The 20,936-nt window shown below is 39.2% G+C and overlaps 1 protein-coding gene across 1 annotated transcript in view; it reads left to right on the forward strand.

The window, feature by feature from the left end:
- The window catches only part of LOC104324073 (cytosolic phospholipase A2 epsilon), a 34,595-nt gene extending 16,021 nt beyond the window's left edge, over window positions 1–18,574 (forward strand). The window contains exons 7-21 of the mRNA XM_069784386.1: window positions 3,510–3,552; window positions 4,158–4,221; window positions 5,362–5,504; window positions 5,658–5,747; window positions 6,470–6,507; window positions 8,170–8,305; window positions 10,276–10,412; window positions 11,646–11,868; window positions 12,797–12,911; window positions 13,699–13,836; window positions 14,113–14,220; window positions 15,037–15,228; window positions 15,702–15,871; window positions 16,873–17,059; window positions 17,926–18,574. Coding sequence (XP_069640487.1) covers window positions 3,510–3,552; window positions 4,158–4,221; window positions 5,362–5,504; window positions 5,658–5,747; window positions 6,470–6,507; window positions 8,170–8,305; window positions 10,276–10,412; window positions 11,646–11,868; window positions 12,797–12,911; window positions 13,699–13,836; window positions 14,113–14,220; window positions 15,037–15,228; window positions 15,702–15,871; window positions 16,873–17,059; window positions 17,926–18,134 — 1,993 coding nt within the window. The 3' untranslated portion in view covers window positions 18,135–18,574. The remainder of the gene's footprint in view (window positions 1–3,509; window positions 3,553–4,157; window positions 4,222–5,361; window positions 5,505–5,657; window positions 5,748–6,469; window positions 6,508–8,169; window positions 8,306–10,275; window positions 10,413–11,645; window positions 11,869–12,796; window positions 12,912–13,698; window positions 13,837–14,112; window positions 14,221–15,036; window positions 15,229–15,701; window positions 15,872–16,872; window positions 17,060–17,925) is intronic.
- Window positions 18,575–20,936: the final 2,362 nt, after the last annotated feature.

Below are 20,936 nucleotides of genomic sequence, written 5' to 3' on the forward strand. Positions count from 1 at the left end.
TAAGGTCATTGTAAACAGGTTGCTGATTTGTGCACTTTAGTGCTTTTTGTGTTATTTTATGGTGATTATCAGTGGTGATGTGTGCTTTCTCCCCTATGTTTCCACGGGTAGGGTCCAGCATGAGCATGAGCCTGTACGAGTTGCTACAGGGACGGGGTCCCGCTGGACTAGGTGGCTTCGCTCGCTCAACATCTCCCTCCCCTCCGACTTCTACTGAAGCCCACACCCGATACTGAGGGGCCACAAGGAGACTTCTGATGAACTAAAAGGTACTTTGTGTTTCCAAGGAGAGGTCTGAGGGCCCCAGGGTATTTGCTGGGTCTGCTGATCTTTTTTGGCCTCTTCCTGTCTTTCAGATGTCCCAGGTTGAGGAGGTGCATCTCAAACAACTCTTAGAAGAATGAAGGACCACTCTTACACAACCTTTCATCTCAGCTCCCCCTCTCTTTTCTTTTTTTTTTCAAATGTGAAAGACAATGTTTAAAACAAAGCCCACTTAACACAAATAAATGTAAATAGGTGTACAAAAAGTTGTATAAAAGTTAAATATTAATTACTGAAATATGGCAAAAGCATGATTTTTAGAAAATAAAAGCCTTTTTTTTCTTTCTGTAGTTCTGCTGTGTTATTTTGAGAAATTTCCCCCATATGTGTGGGGACCAGCAGATCTTGCTAGCCATTTGGTTTGGGCACTGCTGAGGAAACTCTCAGAGTAGGCTGAGTCTCCATCCATTGGGGGTCAAGTCTACTGTTTGTATTTGTGTTCATGGCAGGAAGTCACAGGGCACCAGGGAGCACTGAAAGCAAAAGTTTTAAGTTGAGAAAGATGACAACCAAAGAATCTTTGAGGTGAATACAGGTTTTTTTCATTGAAATAGTACCATTGCCCATGCTTCTCTTGGGTCATCAGAAAGATCAGAAAAGTAGCCTGCACTATGTGGAAGCTACTAAAAGAAGGGAAAGCTGGATCTGACATGAAAGATTTAAAATTTTGTAGATAGGTATCAAAAAATCCAGATTCTCTGGTGAAAAGGAGCACAGTAGTCTGCCACCTTCTCCTTTTTATATCATGCCTGACTTACAATGATATGGGCAATGCTGTATGGGAAGTTACAGTCACACAGATTCTCATATTACAGTTCGCATTTAGAGCAGTTTGATGCGTACCCGGTGTTGGGAAGTGATCCCCAGGCTCACGGAGTCCACTGCAGTCTTAGGTACCCCTTCAATAGACATTTAGTGGAGCAGGATGCCCAGGGTCTCTGTTCCTGGCTTCCCCTGCCACAGGCCATAATATGCTCCCAATTCTCATAGTAAAACTGAGCTCTGCATTAAAAAAGGCCACAAATCACAAACTGTGATGAACGACAGGAGTGTTAGTATGTGTAAAGAGGGCTGTCTAATAGCAGGCTGGTTGTTAGGGAAATTACCAGCTGGTCCTGAGAAGTAGACGTTATTCAGTGCTCCAAAGATAGGCAAAATATTCAAAGTTCCCTGCCAACCTGAACAGTAAGAGCTCTTCTGCACCCAGCTCAGCTGTGTTTCTAGCCACAGCTGATCTCCAAAGCTTCAGAGAAAGGTGAGTGTCTTTGCTTTTCCTAAAACAAGTGTAAGGATCACCAGGTTAAAAAAAAATTAAAAAATTAAAAACATCTGTTGTGCTGTGACTGGCAGAAGCCTTGAAATTTGGGATATAAAAGTTGGAAGTGCAGTGTGGAGAGTAACCAACAAGTGACAGCAGCTGGGCTTCCTTACAGCAGTGACCACAGAGGTGACACCCCAAGAGGGACATCTCAGTTGTCAGTGCTTGATGCCTGTGTTGTCCTGATTCTTCCCAGGAGCCTTCCAAGCCGTCCTGTCCAACAGTGCAGGTTCTTCTACCCTGCTTGAAGGTCATGCCTTGGACCTCCTAACTATCAGCCTAACTTAATACTTTGCTGATACCAATACCTCAAATAATACTACACTCTACTGGATATTTACTTCCATAGAGAGACATCTTTTCCTGTCTTTCCACCTTCTTTTTGCCAGGCTATGCAGGCTGAGATAGATCTTTTAATATCCACCATGCTGTTTCTCTGCTTTCCTTAATTTTTTTAACAAAGTATTTGAGGATGGTGACACCATATGTCATGTAATGTTACAACTGTTTGACTACAAAATAGTAATTAAGTGCAAAAGTTTGTGTCTGCAACAAAACTTGAGTGGTACTTAAACCCATTCCCCTGCACACAGGCAGAAACACTGAGTATTTTTTGCCCATTCCTGACCAATGTTCCTTGAACTCTTTTAAAATACACTTTCAAAAAAAGATCCTACAAAATCCTTAAGTAAATTTTTTTTTTCTCTAGTGTATAACTGGGTTTTTTTTGGTTGATGTTGTTTGGTTGTTTTTGTTTTTTTTTTTTTTTTTTACTGTTTTGCACTCTATTTAGCTAATTCATATTTTTCTCTTTAAGGAAAATACTGATTTGGAAATGAAACTTTAAACTGTTGATGAGCTTTGAAATTCTGGGAGAATTCTTTGTCATGGGAAATTTTACAAAGCTATTTTCATGTGTGTTTATACTGAAATCTAATAGGTGTGATAAACCTTGTCTTAAAATGGATAACAACAATGTAATTCGTCTGATTTTAAATGAAGCATATCGCCTGGTTTCAGCTGAGATGAAACATGTATCTCAACTATGTAACTATGTGAGACTACAGAGTGTATAATCCATAGCTTGTAAAATCTGAATAAACAGCTCACACTGTCTGCAGCAGGTTGAGGAGTCAATCCTTATAATTTTATGTATGTATGTGTGTTCCCTTTGGACTAATCTGTGCTACTGAGATACTGTATGAATTTACATCTGCAATTTAATAAAATGGTAAATTATAAGATATCCATAATGAGACATGGCCTGATTTTTCTGAGGGAAAAATATTTAAGAATATAAAAATTGACATTTGAAGTATATGTACCCACTTCTGCCCCGAGATGGGTAAGTGGAAACACATCTACACATATAGTGATATACTGAAATCTCATGTGCATTTTGTAAATCACTTTAGAGAGGTAAGTACAATTTCTTCTGTTGTTATGGTAATTTTTGGAAAATTGTGGAAATCTAGACAAGTGTATTAGTTTTTCAAGTACAAAACCTTGGGTCTAACTGTGTAATGATCAAAACAATCAAGATGGATGTAACAGCCTCCAGGTCTCCTCAAACTCAGTATCTCACATATCAGAATTCATACTAAAGCAAGTATGAAAAACCAGGAGTAAAAGCCCAGCTTCATATACTGTCATGGGTGGATGGAAAAACTTGTAACTCAGCTCGTTGTCTAGGACCACGCTTGATAAAAGCTTTGAGGTATTTTTGAGTGAGAATGTTAAAGTCAGATATGTCAAAGTTAATGGGGGAAAAATAAGTAACGTGTTAACTCATGTTTATCTGAGTATACTTAAGTATTTATCTGAGTTGTCCCACTCATGACATTGTATTTTCCATTTTATTTTTCAGTCTGGACTATCCTGATGGCATTATTACTAATGGAGTTCTAGTGGTAATGTATATTTCTTACAATCTTTCCTGTGTCTGCATAACAAGAGTTCATATTTTTAACACTGGAAACTTTGAGCTGTGTCCCAAAGCCAGTGCTATCACCCACACTGTCCTACTGAGAAAAAGGGTCTGCTGTTGTCACTAAGGATCATTGTTTTCCCATCACTCCAGTGCAGTGCCACCTCTGCAAAGCCATGCTGTGAGGCTGCTGTCAGTATGCATGTGCCACCTCCTTTCTTCTATAAACCTGGATTTCCTACCCATTATTGCCACATTATACTCAGAACTATCAGGGGTTAATGAAAAAAGTGATGAAATACTCGTAAGAAGAGTCCCATATCTCAGTACAGCTATTATTTTGAATAGGTCTTATCGTCTTTACTTAATTGTCTCTCCAAGTTCAAGCAGTTCATAAGTTGCTTCTCTTTACTTTCAAACTTAGAAAAAATACCACTCACTATTGTCCTCATGTTATCTGAAGACACAGTAATAGATAATAATTATGTTGCTCATTGATCAACTAGAGGGTTTGGTTGAGAACAGTATGAATCAATGGCAATGACATTTACAGTTTTCTCAATCGTCATTTATCGTCTCTTACTACAGGCACGTGAGGTTTCCTGTTTGGAGGTTAGAGTGGATACGGGGAAGCTGAAGCAGCAATCCACAAGTGAGGTTATTGCTTCATTAACCTATTGTTTTTGTGTTGTGATACAGTCATTATAACAGATGTTGAAAAATTAATAATCTGTTGTGCATGTTACTCTAGCTGTGTTTCATAATACCTGGTTTCGCCATGCCCTACCTTGCAGAAAGATTGTATCTGTCAAAATTCAAGTTAGTCAAGTATTTAGTTCCAAGGCAAATCTTAAATTGGTTCTGAAAGAGGTATCTTTTTTTTTTTTTTGGTTGCTTGAGCAAAAATAATAAACTTAAGCTCTTAAATTTAAATGTAAAATTATATCAAAGGGGTCTGCACAAAATGCAAACCACCACCAAATCAGGACTTTGCCTGTAAAATGTAACAGGACTCTTCACTAGTCTTTAAGTTCATTCAAATAAACAGTAGCTTGTGTAAAGCTACTTATGGGGCAAATTGTAAAAAAAATCGTGGCTGTTTTGAGATAATTCATGAACGGAAAATTGACCTTTATAAAGAAAATTGTAGCAATGGCTGAGTTACATTGTAAGAAGTTTCAGACTGAAATGTAATGTGGGGAGGAGAGGTCTGTGACCTAAAATTATATGTATCTTGGCCCTGATCTTGCAAGAGAACAGCATACAATCTTTCTGTAAACGTAAAGGCTTTTCTGTACAAGGAACACAGCCTTTGGGTTGACAGGTTGTTTCAGTTTTGGTGACGCAAGGGCACATGTTAAGTAGTCTGCTTGATTTTTGGGTTTGAATCATTTGATTATTGTAGCAGACCCAACATACAATAAAACGTATACAATGAACCAGAACAGACTGACATCAAATAAATTACTCTCTTATTCAATATGAATAATCCAAAATGCCTTTAAGCTGATACTTCTTTAAATCTAAATCTTGGTTTATTTATTTATGGAAATCACATACCAAATAGCACACTACAGTATTTAAAAAATATGTGATTTCTGTATATTAATGATTTATACAAATCCACTGAGATGTTTTATATCAGTTTTCAATCTGTTTTAGCCACCCAAAGTCTACTTAATCATCGTGGTGTAAGGAAAATCAGACAAAAAGCGTGGAAGTGGATTTTATTAGTTATGTGTGTTTGCTTGGAATAGTTAAAATTCTCTTTGTTTTCTGCCTCCATGGTTAGACCAGGAGCTTACATTTACAGTGAAAGGATCCCATGAAGGAAGCCAGAAAGTTTTGCTGGACTCTGACCCTAGCCTTAGGATCATCATATTTCACTGCGTCATAAATGACCAGACGAGACTGGATATCACATTACCAGAAGAGGTATGTTCCCCTTCTGGATGTTATCATTAACCTTAATGAAATTAGAAGAAGAAATTAATGTAACCAGTGAACTGAACTAGCCCTTTTAGTAGAAGTTCTGGAGATGACAAACCTTTCATGTGCGCATCCCTACCACTTTTTACATTGTTTCAGCTGGCAGAGAAAAATGAAACGGAGAGATCTGGGGTCCTTTCCTTCCCTTTGAATTCACTCCCTTTGCAGAAGGAAATAATAGTAGAAGAGGTGAGTGCTGTGAACCTTTTGAAATAAATATTTTCAAAATGTGTTCAATGCTGTCCTGCTAGAAATAAAGTTACCAAGTGAACAAAATCACTGTGTAAAATTGTACAGCTATTTATTGAAAACATTAAAAAAAATTAAGACTGTCATATTCACTTTTAAGGAAGCTGGTGTTAACAATAATTATAATAATATGAAAATCATTGCAAACCTGCATTCCAAAATTAGCATTAAGTGGTTTCAAGGAACAAAAATGACTGTCATATGCACATACATTCAAAAATTTCTTTTTGGGTATTGGGGTAATTGCAGAATGGCTAGGAATTAAAAAAAAACAACATCCAGAACACAAGCTTAATTCAGATCTTAACATGTCTAAATATTGATATTGAGAGTGTTTTGTATGTAATTTTTTTTCTTTTTTCTAAAATAAGGTTACTTGTCTCATTCTTGTTGCTCTTTCTAAGTGTGCACAATGTGAGCTGGTGTAACGTGCAAGCTCATGGCATACTAACTACCCCAAACAGATGGGCTTGTTAGATAAGAGAGAATTTGATTCTAGAGCAGGGAGTGAGACTTTGGTTAATTGTACCAAAATAACGTCCTTAGCTACATGAATTTTTATTTGAGAACCTCCTCTCTTACTGAATGAGCATTGCCTGAGCTTGAAGGAAAGAAATATTTTAAAATTTGGTGGTAATTAGCTTCATTTTCTGGATTTCTAGGATCATTCCTTTCACTTGTGCTTGACAGCGAGAAAATGGTAAGATAGCCTCTTTTTGTCCTATCATCCAGGATTACTGTAAACTAGTTATCTAGGTTTTTTTCTATGATAGGTGGAGAGATGAACACATGCCGCGTGAGTGCTTTGTCCTGTACTCACGTGGTGCCTGAGGTAAGTGCAAGTCTGCTGCAGTTACAAGATCATGCAGTTCCATACGAGTTTGTGAGCCTTGGTAGGTTTCTTCAGAGTAACTGAGCCTATTTTATGATTACTGTTCTTAGACATGAGTAAAACTACAGTACTCGCATATTAATTTTGCTGCCCATTTATGCCAGTAGTCAGATCTGCATGATGACTGAAATAAACTCTCTCCCTCTTTAACTTTGCCAAGTCACCAAAACACAGGGCAGCCTGGCTTCTTCCCCTTCTGCTTCACTGAGCAGAATGGGAGCTGAAACCTGACCAGCTGCACCTCTGTCAACCCACTCGCAGGAACAGAATTGCCCCAGTGATAGCTACAATTGAAGACAGTGAGGTTTTATGGTACAGCTGAAAACTTCTTATGGTTCACAGCATCCTTAATATTGGGTGATATACAGAAGGGAAGCAAGGTGGATTTTCAGAGCATGGGAGCACTTTGTGTAAATGAAATTCAGAGCATGGGAAGAAAAGCTACCTACTCAATCTCAGCCCACAGCAAAATGTATTGAAATGTAAATCTAACAGATACAGATTTATAGAGAGAGCAAGAGAAATTTTAATCTAGCACTAAAAAAGCTGTTTGTTTCCATAAGGTCAATCAGTTGACGTTATTCTGTTTTAAAAATTACACTGTGATATACCAAATTTGCTGGAGAAGAGAGGTTACTAACATTAACCCTTGAAACATTCGTGTCTGTGAAATATTGGTGAAAGTAATGTTCAGGATAGAGTTTACAGCCACCAGAGTGCGATGTGACCCAGAAGATTTGGTCAATATTGAGTGCTTTTCTCAGTAAGAAGTGTATTTGTGGTGTTGTAGGCACAAAATATTAGCTGCCATTTGATTGGTTTTGTACCTTTTTTTCTGCAAATTTTTTGGCTTGTGCTTCACTTTTCTCAAGGGAGAAAATTCAATATGGCTCCCCACGTGGAAAAAAATGATGGATATTCTTATGTATTTGCAGGATGAAGCTTGCAAATGCTTATCTAGAAATCTGTTCAGCACACAGGTGAAAGGCTGGATTTCACAGGACAGAGGCTGAGTAGGGGATGATGCTTGCTCTGCAGTTCAAGCTCCATCACACAGCTCATTAGGACCTTCGCTTTGAATACTGTTAGTGAGCTGTCAAAACCTGAGAACAGGTGATGGTGGCATCACTTGAGTTTTCCAGGATGTCATGGTGATAAAAAAGAATGGGTACAGAAAAAATTACTCCTGAAATTACCCCTTTTGGTGATCTTTCCCTGACTTGTGTGTCTTGTCTTTGTGCCCGTGTTCACAAGAAATCTGAAGTACCTTGGAAACTCCTCTTCGTTGTCACTACTATTCCCTGCTGGCAATAGCAATGCTCCTTTTTCTTCTGTTCCTTGACCAGTATTCAGACTTGGAAATAGCCTGTTTTACAGATGATTTGTGGAGTTTACTGACTACCTGCCCTATAGGTCTTGAAATCAGCTATAAATGACATGTGCATTGATTTGTGCCATTGTCTATTTCAGCTCAGGAGACCTGGATGTGCGCTTGGGGTTTAGCCTGTGCACGGAGGAGCAGGACTTCCTGCAGAAAAGGAAGAAATATGTTGCAGCTGCTCTGAAAAAGATTCTTCATTTGGAGGAGGATCTGAAAGAGCATGAGGCAAGCCAGTGCAGTCCCTGGTAGCAACTCCTCTCCGGGGATCGGGGCCTGGCTCACAAACTGAAACCACAAATGAAAAACCAGTTTGTTTAATCCTGCTATTCTGGGGCAGGCCTGGCCACCTAGGGCAAGAGATGAGCAAGAGAAGCAGTAGCTAGTTCATGCAGCAGAGCGGGGAAAGCAGGATAACGCCCTTACAGCCCCCAAAACTTCTCAACAGCTCCTCAATTCAACCCATTCCTTTTTATTCTTGATATTGCTCATGGGTCTGAGGAGGAAAATTTATAGTGGGCAGACATGGAACAGCTGGGGGATGCTGCCTGGGAAATAGTGTGCCTTAGCTTGGTAACAGAAGCAAGGTGGTGGTCGTAGCATTTGTAAAGGATTTTGAGGGCAGAAAGCAAAATTTTCACACAGATATCTGAATAAAAATACTTTGGGTGGTTTCTGCAGCAGAAAAGATGTATTGTTGGGAAATCTGACTACTAGAATAAAGCCATCAAGCTGGAAGAGTGACTCTTACAGCATCGTTGAGTTGTATAGATTAAATAGCTGACTGAAGTGTAGCTTTATCACTGTAGCTGGCTGTTCCTGCCTCCAAAATTCAGTCATAAGTTTTGTAACTGCTTATGCCTAACTGGGTTGTTGAAAATCAGAAAAGTACAAACATACCAACAACAAGAATCCTCTTTAGTTTACAATTGAAGGAAATAGTGCTGTGGACAGGCTACAGAGTTAAAAAAATCGTATTTTGGATTTCAGAGCAGAGAATAATATAGGAAATAAAGTTTTCAAGAAAGCTGGAAAGAGCATTTTTAAATAGCTGTCTAAGAGTTTCCTGACACAGGGAAAAATGGTTCAGGTGGTATGACCAAAATGGTAAGACCAAAGCTGTTTTTTGAAAAGGTGTAATTACTCTGGCTCTGTTATTCATGTATTTAACTTCAAAATTGTGGAAAAAATCCCCTCTACCTTGTTAACTGACTTACATTTGAACTGAAAAAAAAAAAATCATTAGAATTTTAATTTATAATGAAAAAGATTAGAAAATGTAAAAACCAAAATATAACTTTTGGAAATTATTCTAATTTTAGTTAGATGATCAGATTTTTCCTCATTATTATTTTATAAAGTTTCCTAGATTTTAAGTTCTTATTGAGTTTAGGGTAGGAAGAACACCTCTTCTGGGGTTTTGCGTGTTTTTTTCAGGGGGAGGTGTGAGGGGTTTTTTTATTTCATAGAATGGGAGAAATATTTTCTTCAAACTGTCTTCATTGACTTTAGAACAGCAAATCACTTGATGAAATTAGAAGCTAGTACTTGAAAGGTATAAATAGACATTTTCCATAGGGCATGTAAGCATCCACACAACCCAAGATGCTAACGGAAGCAAAGGGTGTACTAGATCAGGAAAAGATTAAGAGAAGAATAGTCTGTCTCTTGAATTACACTTGGACCTTGGAGGGGGGGAAGCCCTATCGATGACTGTGCTTCAGGACATATAGTAATTAGTGGCCTGAGGCCAGAAGGCTTTGGCTATTGTGCGGTCTGGCTGATTACAGGGTTCTGTGCATTCTTCTGAGACACCGGTGATTGTTAGAGGCAGAATCACAGATCCCTAATCTGCTCCGGCATGGTAAATCCTGTATTTTCTATGACGGCTTCTAATAATACACTCTGAGAAGAATTCCAGGGTGATGAGGTTGATTCCAATTATATATTAAGTAACCAGCCTCCCCCCCCCCCCCCCCCCCCGCGCCAATCTGAGTGGGTAGGACATAAGCCTTCCTTCTCCCATCAGTCAGGTGGTGGCAATAGCAGCCTTTTGCAACAATCACATCCTTTTTGTGCAAAGTAATGTCACTGCTTGTGTCGGTGCCTGTAACCTGTTATCTGATTTCTGCAGTAAGGAGAAGTGCTTGCCTCTAATCCGTGCGTGGCTTTCTCTCCTGCCTTGCTGTGTTGAACAGGTGCCGGTGGTGGCCATCACAACTACAGGGGGAGGGACGAGATCACTGACAGCGATGTATGGCAGCCTGCTCGGTCTCCAGAAACTCAATCTGTTAGACTGCATTTCCTACATCGGTGGTTTATCGGGTACCACATGGTGAGAATGACCCAGACAGGGTTTATGTTTGTACTCTCTGCTCAATCCTGTTGACTATTTGTACAGCGCCATCAGCCTATATGGCACTTAGTAAAGCAAAAGTATTTCCATTTTCCCCACAATCTCCTCTGTGTCCACCTAGAGCAAAAGAAACAAAACATACTAAGAGATCAATTGTCACATTCATCAGCTGCTTTTGTCACCACACGGACACAGTCTATGCCTGATATTTTCATGTAAATGCTCTATTCCCTTTTCATATTTTATCAATTATACCTTAGACTGAATGCAACGAATTTGTCTTTAGACTGGAAATTGAAGAAAGATGGGAAGAAGAATTTATGCCTGCCATTTGCTGGTTATTCTCACTTCCATTTTGGATTTAAAGTGCATCTCCCTCTGGTAAAAGATGTATTTGGGGCTAGTGGAATTAATATTGTCGCATACAGTCCAACAAATGACACCAAGTTACTGAGCTCGGAGAGACTGCAGCTATGGTTGCTCATTATAAAGTGCTCTCTTCTCCCAGTGGGCATACAACAGATGATGTCATACTTAAAATAACTTAAGTATTTAATCAAGTGGGTTCTAGGTAGCTCCACTCCTCTACAGTTGGTTGGAAGTGGAGAGGTTTTTTGCACTGAATTGTGTGTCAGTCCATTATATAAGCTCAAACATTAATGGCAGGTTTGTCTAAGTATTTGCCAAAATTTGAACTTTTCTGTATGTATGTGGAGATCTGAGTGTACCTGTCTGTGTTATGATTTCAAGGAGACGATTCAGAATGGCTGTACCAGGACATGCCCAAGACCCAAGAACTGCCCAGTTCTCTTGCTGGCAGGAGGCATTCGCAGATACTTGGGAACAAATGTAGGACGAGAGCAAACTAGTAGTGACTGCTCCATAGAATACTCCTCATCTTCCAAGAAACTGAGTTTCTGAGGACTAGTGGAGTCTTTGTATTTAATAGCCTTGGGTGTTTTGTTTTTTGTTTTTTTTTTCTCCCTTGAATTTCTCAGATTGTTTTTGACCCCACACAAACTTTTATCATCAAACCCAGGAAAGCTTGGAGGTTTTGTTTGATCTTGAAATGAGAGTATTTTAGGTGTGTTTAACTTTTAGTTGTGAGCCCCATAAAAATTAAGAAACAGGCAAACAGGTTGCACAAAAGTTCTCTGAAGCCAAACCGCAGCATTACTCCTCTTTCATTATTTTCTTCTAATGTTTCTTCAGGACAATGGCAAACTTGTATGAAGATGCTAATTGGTCACAAAAATATCTGGAGGACGCAATCAAGGAAGCTCGCAAGCAAGTAACCAAATCCAAGATCTGCTGTTTTTCTTTGGATTGTCTGAAGTACTATTATAATGACCTGATGGAGAGAATTAAAGAAGGACGTAACACTTCTTTCATAGACCTTTGGGGGCTTGTCATTGAATCCATGCTACATGATAAGGTATTACTCCTTTTTTCCAGAAACCTGATGAACTTCCATAGCTATAAAGGAGAAGAAAATAAATCCTGGGATGCCATTCAGTACTACTAATGCAAATAATTAGTTTAGTGGTTGATTAAATTCTGTATATTCAGATCCATTATTAAAACACTACTCTTTCTTTAAAGTGAGGTTGACCTTGAACTGAAGGAGTCATGGCATTGCAATCAAAGGTGTTCTTTCTTCTTAAACAAAGTAAAATCCTGAGAAAGAACTATTTTGAAATGTGAACTAATCACTTTGGCCATTTGATATTCTGACAAGAAGAGGCACTTAAAAATTTGAAATAATTTACTTCACCAGCATAAATGAAGATATGCATTTATAAAGTGACTTAGCTATATACTGCATATGGAGATGATGCAAATAGCAGGAAAGACCATTCTCTAAATATGTTATTAACTTTTAAGAAAGAGTGATAGAAATTTTGGTACTTTAAAAAGAGTATAATTTAAGTAGTTTTCTTCTGGTTTATGTTTATACAAGGAAGTTTTAAACTGTCATGTGCAATAGAATATGTTCTTGCATATGAATATACTTGCAAAGTATCTTAAAATATGATCAACTCTGTTTGCTGAGATCCAGCCAATGAAAGTACCTTACCTTTCACTTAGCCACATATTTCTTCCCAGGAATGTTTTTTTTTTTCCTTGCTGAATCTACTGTTAACCTCTCTGCATATCTCGAATCTCAGAACCCACATAGGGTGTAGGTGCTTCTTATGGGATACTTGCCAAGTTTGGAATATCCCATGGCAGATATTTCTGAACAACCCAGTGAGCTGAGAATGGGAAGGAGAACCTGGAGAAAGCTGATAATTCACATTATACTATTTCAAGTGCAATTTGGTTTTCACCTCATTCCATTAACCATTTTTAATCAAAACCAGAAAGACGAGCATAGACTCTCAGACCAACGGCAGGCAGTGGATAACGGTCAGAACCCATTGCCCATCTATGTGGCCATCAACCTCAAGTCCAACTATAGTGCTCAGGCGTTCAGAGGTAATGGTTATGATTTAGATTTCTTAACACCTTTATAGTTTAAGTAATCTGAACTAAAACTAAATGCATGTAATCAGCTTTAATAATACAATAGTTCTTCCATTCTAATTGGAAAAAAAATCCCTTTTAAAATTTCAGATAATAGTGACTAACACTTAAAAATAAAAAATCCAAACATGTTTAGTCTTTAGAATTTGAGTTCTCTACATTGCCAGGAGCGAGAATATAGTTATACCACCGAAGATGCCTAACTCAAAATTTATCCTGGTCACAAAAACCTTATAATGAAACTAATTCTTATGATGGTTCCACAGGGTCTTATTTTGAACAATTAAAGGGAAAACTTTGAAATTTTGGGTCCAGTGGCAGGAAAATCACTGCTTCCTCTACTATTAATTTCCACAGTATTTGTTTAATGTGAGCAGCTGAGTACATAACACCAAGTGAATGCTAAGCTTTCTGTCACTGGTGCCCTACAGGGAACAAGTTATACATGAGCAATGCATCCTTTTGGGTAAGATTAGCTGCAGGGAATGCTTATGGTTTTATTCAGACCAGGGCTTTTCTGCTGGAGATTGCTGTATCACAGCCTGGGACCGCTCTCCCTTGATGTGAAAGGACCTTATGGCATTAGTACTGAGGCAATATAGATACAGCTATAGCTGGTGAATGGCATATTATGAACTAGCCAGTGTCTTTCTTATGATTTTTTCCTGCTCTGTAGTAGTCTTCTGTTTAGCAATAGTTAACATATTGCCTTTTCATGATCTGCCTGCTGTTGCCGTAGAGTGGCTGGAGTTCACTCCTTACGAAGTCAGTCTCCTGAAATACGGAGCATCTATTCGCGCAGAACATTTTGGAAGTGAATTCTTTATGGGAAGGATGGTGAAGAGGCTCTCAGAGACTCGGATCTGCTATATGCAAGGTGACTATTGCCTAGAGGGAAAGGTGGCCTACTTGAGAGGCAGCTGGCACGAGTGAGTATGTGGTCTGTAGTGTACAGCACTGGGAAGACACCAGCAAACAGGTTGATCAGGTGTGAGTTTGCATTAGCAAGGACATACTTGGGAATTAAGCCCACGAAGATATCCATCCAGACAGAAAGGAAGTATCCAAGGGGAAGGACTGAAGGTATGTATCAATTAAAATTCTTCCAAGACTACTCCATCAATCAGTTTCTATTCTCTCTTTCACTTTACAGGCATGTGGAGTAGTATATTTTCCATAGATGTGATGTATGTCTGGAATTTGGCTACTGATTCAGAGGACTTCTGGAGTAGATGGACCAGAGACAGAGTAAAAGATATTGGTGAGATGTTTTTGTGTTTTTTTTTACCACCAGTATATATTGTTTATATTCTGTGCAGGGGTCTAATGCCTAAAGAGATGCTGCCGAAGTCAGACAGAAAGAGATGAGGAAAGCAAAGCAGAGATGTCAGCTAAGAAATTTTTCTGCTTGATTTAGAAGAACTAAACCGTGCTTCTTTGGCAAAGCTTTGGCAAAGCCGTGCCTTTTTCTAAAGGCACAAAACCAGTCTCCAGCAGATGTAAAAATCATGTTGTATTTAGAACACATCTTAAGATTGTTAAGTTAGGATATGGTCCTCCTTGGCCACTAATACCATCAGTATAGACAACAGCTCTTGCAGAGGGCTGTTTTCTCCACTAAACTGCCTGTGGAGAAAGCTCGCTCTTGGTGTTAATTGCACAGGGAACCTGGAGTGACTGGCCTCCTAACTTAGCTAATGTTTGCAGCAGGGTGATGTTCACATGCATTCTGAAGGTGTCCTGTTCAAAGGCCGGTGTTGCCCTCCTGTATGTTTTGGGACCCGGCTCTTCCCTCCACCACACGCTGCAATAGAACTGGGCATCATTCGAGGAAGCCTAGAGTGGGAGGTGGTGCTTACTGCCTGGCAGCTTGATAACTGCAGATAGCTGTCATTTAATTCACTGTCTAATGCTGAGTTTTATTTGGTAGCATAGACTTTAAGGGCTTATAACTATGTTTGATTTACCTTTGGGCTGGGGGATGGTGACAACTGTGGTTATTAGTTACTCCATTTTTTTAAAATATTGATCATTTCAGAAAACCATCCTAAACTCAGAACTTCTTTCCTTCTTGCAGAGGAAGAGCCCCTTCTGTCCATGAATCCCTATGAAGTAGACACATGTCTATTCACTCCCTCAAGTGCCCTCTCCTGTGCTCTGCGAGATGTCTTAACAGGACGCCCAACCATTGCACAGTATCCCAATTTTATCAGAGGCTTCCAGATGCATAGCAAGTACCTGGAGAGTGAAGAATTTTCTACCTGGAAAGGCACAGTAACACTGCATGTTTTTCAGTAACATTTTGAGGAGGTTTAGGTTTGGGAATTCATTTAGGATGTCCAACAAGGAGGAAGAAACAAGACTGACTTCTGAAATTCCACTTCTCCCTTCCACAAATGGAAGACATGGAAGCCAGATTTGAACAGCATTTCATTTTGGGGGGGGTCGAGGGGTGAGGTGAGGGGTGAAACTGAATTTGATTTTCTGGCGATTGTGTTCCAGTGGATAAGGTGAGCTCAGCCTGAGGAGGCAGGAGGGATCTTCTCCTTAGGGCCAAAGCTGCTTGAGTTGTCAGGGAAGGAAGGAAAAAGCTGTAGTGTGTCACTTATTCCTGTAAATCAGTGCTCCTAGTGAGTCAAAGGAAGGCATGGAGAATTCTCCATTCTTCACTCTTTAACTTTGTGCAGAGGAGCAGTCAATCTCATTTTTTATTTGTTGGAATGAGAAATGTTTGTGTTTCAGACACAGTGATAGACTCCTTTCCAAATAAACTGATGGAAACAGCAAATGATGAGCTCTCCCTGGTTGATACTGGTTTTTTCATCAATACCAGCTACCCACCACTTTTGAGATCGAAGAGGGAGGTGGATGTCATCTTGCATTTGAATTACAGTGGAGGGTCCCAGACACTGGTAAGGAAAGCCATGGTATCTGAGATCTTTTTCCTTCATGGTCTTTTGGTCTCTAGCACTTGTCAGTTAAACCAACTAACTTTACAGTACTGGAATGGGAATTAGATGATTATTATCTGATTTATTATTTAGATTATTAGGTGGTTTATTTCTCAGTAACTAAGAAGGATATTAGAAGACAGTGATGGAAGGAGGCATTTTAAAATCATCAAGGTCTTCACTGCAGTGGATCGAAGAGTTTTTGAGGAGCTGACTGAGGAGCATTCTGGAGCTCTAATGCTGGTTTTGTTTTTCTTTGAACTGAGCAAGTTACAGAGGCAATGGAAAGTCCTGGCAATATTTTAACAGATTAAATGGTAAACTCTATGTGTTTCTGGGCCTGTTTATCTCATATCAGTCTTAGGGAAATGTACTGGCTGATGCTGGACTTGATTAATAACGAAAATATAATTAGTGTTGCATGTATAGTGAGAATAATATAAAAGTAGACATCGGCATGTAGTAAATATAGCTGTTAAAGTTTTTTTTCATGAGGTCATAAGGTATGTTGATAAATGTATTTCTTAATAGGGAGTCATTATCAAGCAATACACAGAGGACAGAAAGACTGGGAAAGCGATAACTAATGAAGAAGTCAAGGCAATGACACAGAATAATCTGGACTGATGTGGTCCTCCTCCATTCTTGCAGTTTCTTTGCCTTCCCCTTCTGAACCTGTTTCATTGGAATTAAAAAATCAGTCCTGCGGCTTTTGGCTCCATTTTCAAGCTCAAAGAAAGTGACTGTTTTATTGTTTTGCCTAAAGCAATGCAGAAAATAAAATAAGCTGCAATGTCTGGTGTGGTTATGGCTGTTTCCGTCTGAAACTTAACATCTTGCAGGAAGATTCAAGCCTTAGAATATTCATGTTAGCTGCTGGAGTTTAAAAAATCCAGGTCTCTGGATCTTTTTTGAATTTTGATTCTTTGTATTAATTTTATTTATTTTATTCATTCATCCAGCCTCTGGATCAGATTGCAAAGTACATCTCGGGGCAAGGAATTCCATTTCCCAAAATTGAGATAAGTGAGGAAGACAGGGAAAACTTGAAGGAATGCTACGTGTTTGAAGATGCTGACAGTCCACAAGCTCCAACAGTGCTTTTTTTCCCCCTAGTAAATGACACCTTCAAGAAGTATAAAGCTCCTGGTGAGTCATCTGTGGCTAGCAATTTTAGTAAAAAAGTCACTTGCCTAGTGTGTCCTCTCCATATCTAATGTCTCACTGTCATCTCTGACTTTCTTTCCAATGCTGGCATTATCAGTCTCATTACTGACAAAAATAACTGGTCTGTGTCAGTACGTCTGAACTATGAGAACTCCAGAAGCTTTCCTAATACATTTGAGATCAAAATAGGCATTTCATCTGTAGGACTTACTAGAGATAGTATGAAGGTAAAACTCCCCAAATACGTACAGCATAGGTGGTAGGTCCTCATCACAATATGTTTTATTCTACAGATGTGGACTTGCTGTGTGCTGCTGCTTGCAAACAAAGATGGAGGGAAAACCTTCTGGAGATTTTGGTGGTAGCCCATTCATCTGGGTTTTGTTCACATATTTAAAAGTAATCTCCCGGACTGAGGACTAAGTGGACAGAGATCTTTGTTTTTAATATGAACTATGTCCTCTGAGTGCCATCATTTCTCCTAAACTTTCAGTGAGAGGGTTGTTATTTCATCCAGTACAAGAGTATCTTGTTTTCCTTTTGTTTGCACTTTTCTAGTTTGGGTAACAAAGACTTTATGTTGTCCAAGGAGTGGTCTCCAAGTGCTGCTGCTGATAATCAATGTTGTTCTCATTTCCAGCTGTTTGGGTTTACATAATTTTTTGGACAGAGGCTTGATCCAGAGGCTGAAGTATACAATGCTGCTAGACTACTTTTACGTCCCTCTGGCAAATCATATCTTTCCCTCCAAATCACCCTTTTCTACATGTAATTATTTAAATGACTGATATGAGTCACATACTGCAGTAAAACCTTATTGGTGCATCTCCTTGCGGTTTGTCCCTCAGGTGTGGAAAGGAGTCCTGAAGAGATGGCTGAAGGCAAAGTTGATGTCTCCAGCATCCTCTCCCCATTTACGACAAGGGAGGTGTGTTTCAGTGAAGAGAATTTTGACAAACTGGTGAAACTGACTGATTACAATGTCCTGAATAACGAGAAGTTGATTATTCAGGCCTTGCGCTTGGCAGTAGCACGGAGGAAGCAACGGAATTATTAGCCACCGCTCACTAGCGTCAACCTTCCACGTGATATTTCTTGGGTTGTCTATTATGTGGTGAGATCAAGATGTTTGATACTTGCTAGTGATACTTGCAGTAGAAATCTCATCATCCTGAGGACATGCTGGACTCCATCCCATTTATGTGACTGTTCAGATGAACAGATTGGAATTTATCAGAGATTTAATCCAAAACAAACTTCAAAGCAGCAAATTTGTGTTTAGTTTTGTTACCTTGTTACTTTAACAATTGATATATATATATTCCGTATAAATTAATATGGTGTTGTGTAAGATAATAATGAAATATGTAGCACATTAAAATGTGATTCAAAGCAGTATTTGTATGGTTTTATTCTGTCTGGCAGAACAGCAATCCCTTGAACTGGAATTTCTCTGGTAAATAGCTAATCCATTTTATTGGTCTTGCTTAGCTTGATTATTAAAGGTTGTCATCTCTGATTTGATTTTCTGTCCACTATGAGGTTTTTATTTAACTGGCTTTCTTCACTAATCTTTGAAAATAAGTTTCTTAAGTTACTATCAGTGTTGTAAAAATCTATACAGTTTTCACCATCAATAGAAAATACCCCTGAATCAGGTCATCTTTGTTTCAGGTGGTCAAACGAGTCCTCTGAGCTGCTAATTCACAGAACCATGTATATTCGTCCTAAGTAGTAGTCATGTTGCCCAACTTTCCTTTCATTTTCTCTTGGAGCTGCTGCTGACTGTCCTGTCTCACTCATCTTCACCTGCCTTGACTGTTCCTGAAAGATGGCCTTGCAATTTCTCCCAGTGTTTCATAAGATGGGAAGTGGCTGCTAGCTGTTTGCATAGGATAGGGCAGTGCAAGAGAGCCTTTTGAGATCCCTTCCAGACATGTTTTTTGCAACTGTTCGACACTTTCCTGCAAATGGTCTTTTGCAGGGATTGTCTTGAGAGGGTGGTTCCTCATCATCAAGAATCCTAGAGGTCTTCTGGGGGAAGGTAGCTGCCAAAGGCTCTCTTCTCGCAGCTCTGCAACAGGCAGATCCCAAGCTCAGTCTTTCACAATAGCAGCCTTGCACTGTGGAGCTGTGATAGATGAAGAAACTGGTCACAGCAGCTCAGAAGATGCTTGGGATTATCTTCCTTTTGATAATAAAAGGCTCCTACTGTTGCAATGAACCTTCAGACTGAGTCACTAGGGTAGAATTGGTGTTGAGATCAGGAGAGTCTTGATTACGCTCAGAAGTGGTGAATTTGCTTGTATGGAACAAAGTTCTAGGAAATGGATAAGAGAAAAAGATTCACTCCTATGGAAAAAACAGCTGGTGGTGCATCTTAGAGCAATTTTGGGTGGTGGAAGAGGAGGAATGGGCCATGTTTTTCACCTATGAGCACGTTCATTGTGTTTGTGCACCGGAAAGACCTGAAAGGGCACGGTGTAACTCTGTTTTCAGGTACAGTGTTGCATGTTTAAACCTAGATTATTAGCCCTCCACGTGTGTGGCAGCTGTAACTGTGGTTTAACTCCAGAACACTAGAATATCAGCTCATGGGATCCCTCTGGGTTTTCCAGAGATATCTTTGGTTTTGCTCCCATGGTTTCTAAGATCTTTTTGCTGGAAATGAAACAGAGCAGGATGGAAGAGGTTTCAGTCTGTTTTACAGGGGAAACTTACTTAACAGCAGCATGGAAAAAAGCCAGATAGGTGCATGACACAGCCTGAGCCTGATTAACCCTGCTTTTCATCAGGGTTAATTAGTCCATCTTCATCTCCATGACTAATTACTGTACTGACATAGGTGTGCTGCATCCCAAGTCAGCCTTGGGGTATCTCTGCATTGTGTCCTGCTGGCTGATACAAAACCTGCCTTTCCCTCTCTGAGGGAGTTCCTCCTACTCTCAAGATCATTCTGCAGCTCTTTCTTTCAGCTTCCCCAATGTTTCAATATCCTCTTTTTGAAACAGGGCACCAATAGTGATTTTTTTTTTTTTTTTTTAATTTCCAGATCATTGTTAAAAACATGCAATAGGCTTATAACTGTTTGCAACCTCTCTAGGAATATTTTCCTTTGGGGTTACCCTCCTTGGACTACTGCTTTTTGTGATCTGTTAGTTATCCATCCTTAATGTGTTTAAAGTTCACGTGACATTTGTTGCATCTAGTTCTTAAGTTAGAGTGTCTTAAAATGCCAAATGTTTTAGGAAATTCAAATTCTATCCTGTCTGTGAAGTTAGTTCTCAATTCGTTGCAAAGTGAAATGAGATTATTTTGAATTTGATTTCTCTGTTAAATTTCATAATAGCAAGGGTGAGTTTTTTAAAAAAAAAATCTCATTTTTTTTACTTCTTGTGTACTCACTTCATGTACACCCTCACTGAGACAGGAGCCACCTCACATGGTGTGCAGTGCCCTGGACAGTGAAGCCTTATAGATGTGAGGACATAAAGAATACATGAGAACATAAAAAATAATTGACATTAATCTCAACATTAATTTCACCCTCCCAAATGTATTCTCTTGGAGAACATTCACTCAAGCACCTTAATTCAGATGTACAAAGTAACAAAATTTCTGAGAAAGTGAGTGACCTTTTAAAGCTTTGCCTTTACAAGGGAAACTCTCTTACAGTTTCAACAGGTGAGTTGGGAATTGTTTCACACAATATTTGTCACTGCAATAGCTGCTTGGCTGAAAGGCAGCTTACTGCCTGGGTCGAGCAAAATGGAAAGTGAGATGGGGATTAAAAAAAATTCTTTCAGATGTGTCTTTAAGGAAAGACCCACCTACTCCCTATAGGCAATAAAAAGCTACA

The sequence above is a fragment of the Haliaeetus albicilla genome, chromosome 5 (genome assembly GCF_947461875.1).
Source record: "Haliaeetus albicilla chromosome 5, bHalAlb1.1, whole genome shotgun sequence".
NCBI classification, from domain to species: Eukaryota; Metazoa; Chordata; class Aves; order Accipitriformes; family Accipitridae; genus Haliaeetus; species Haliaeetus albicilla.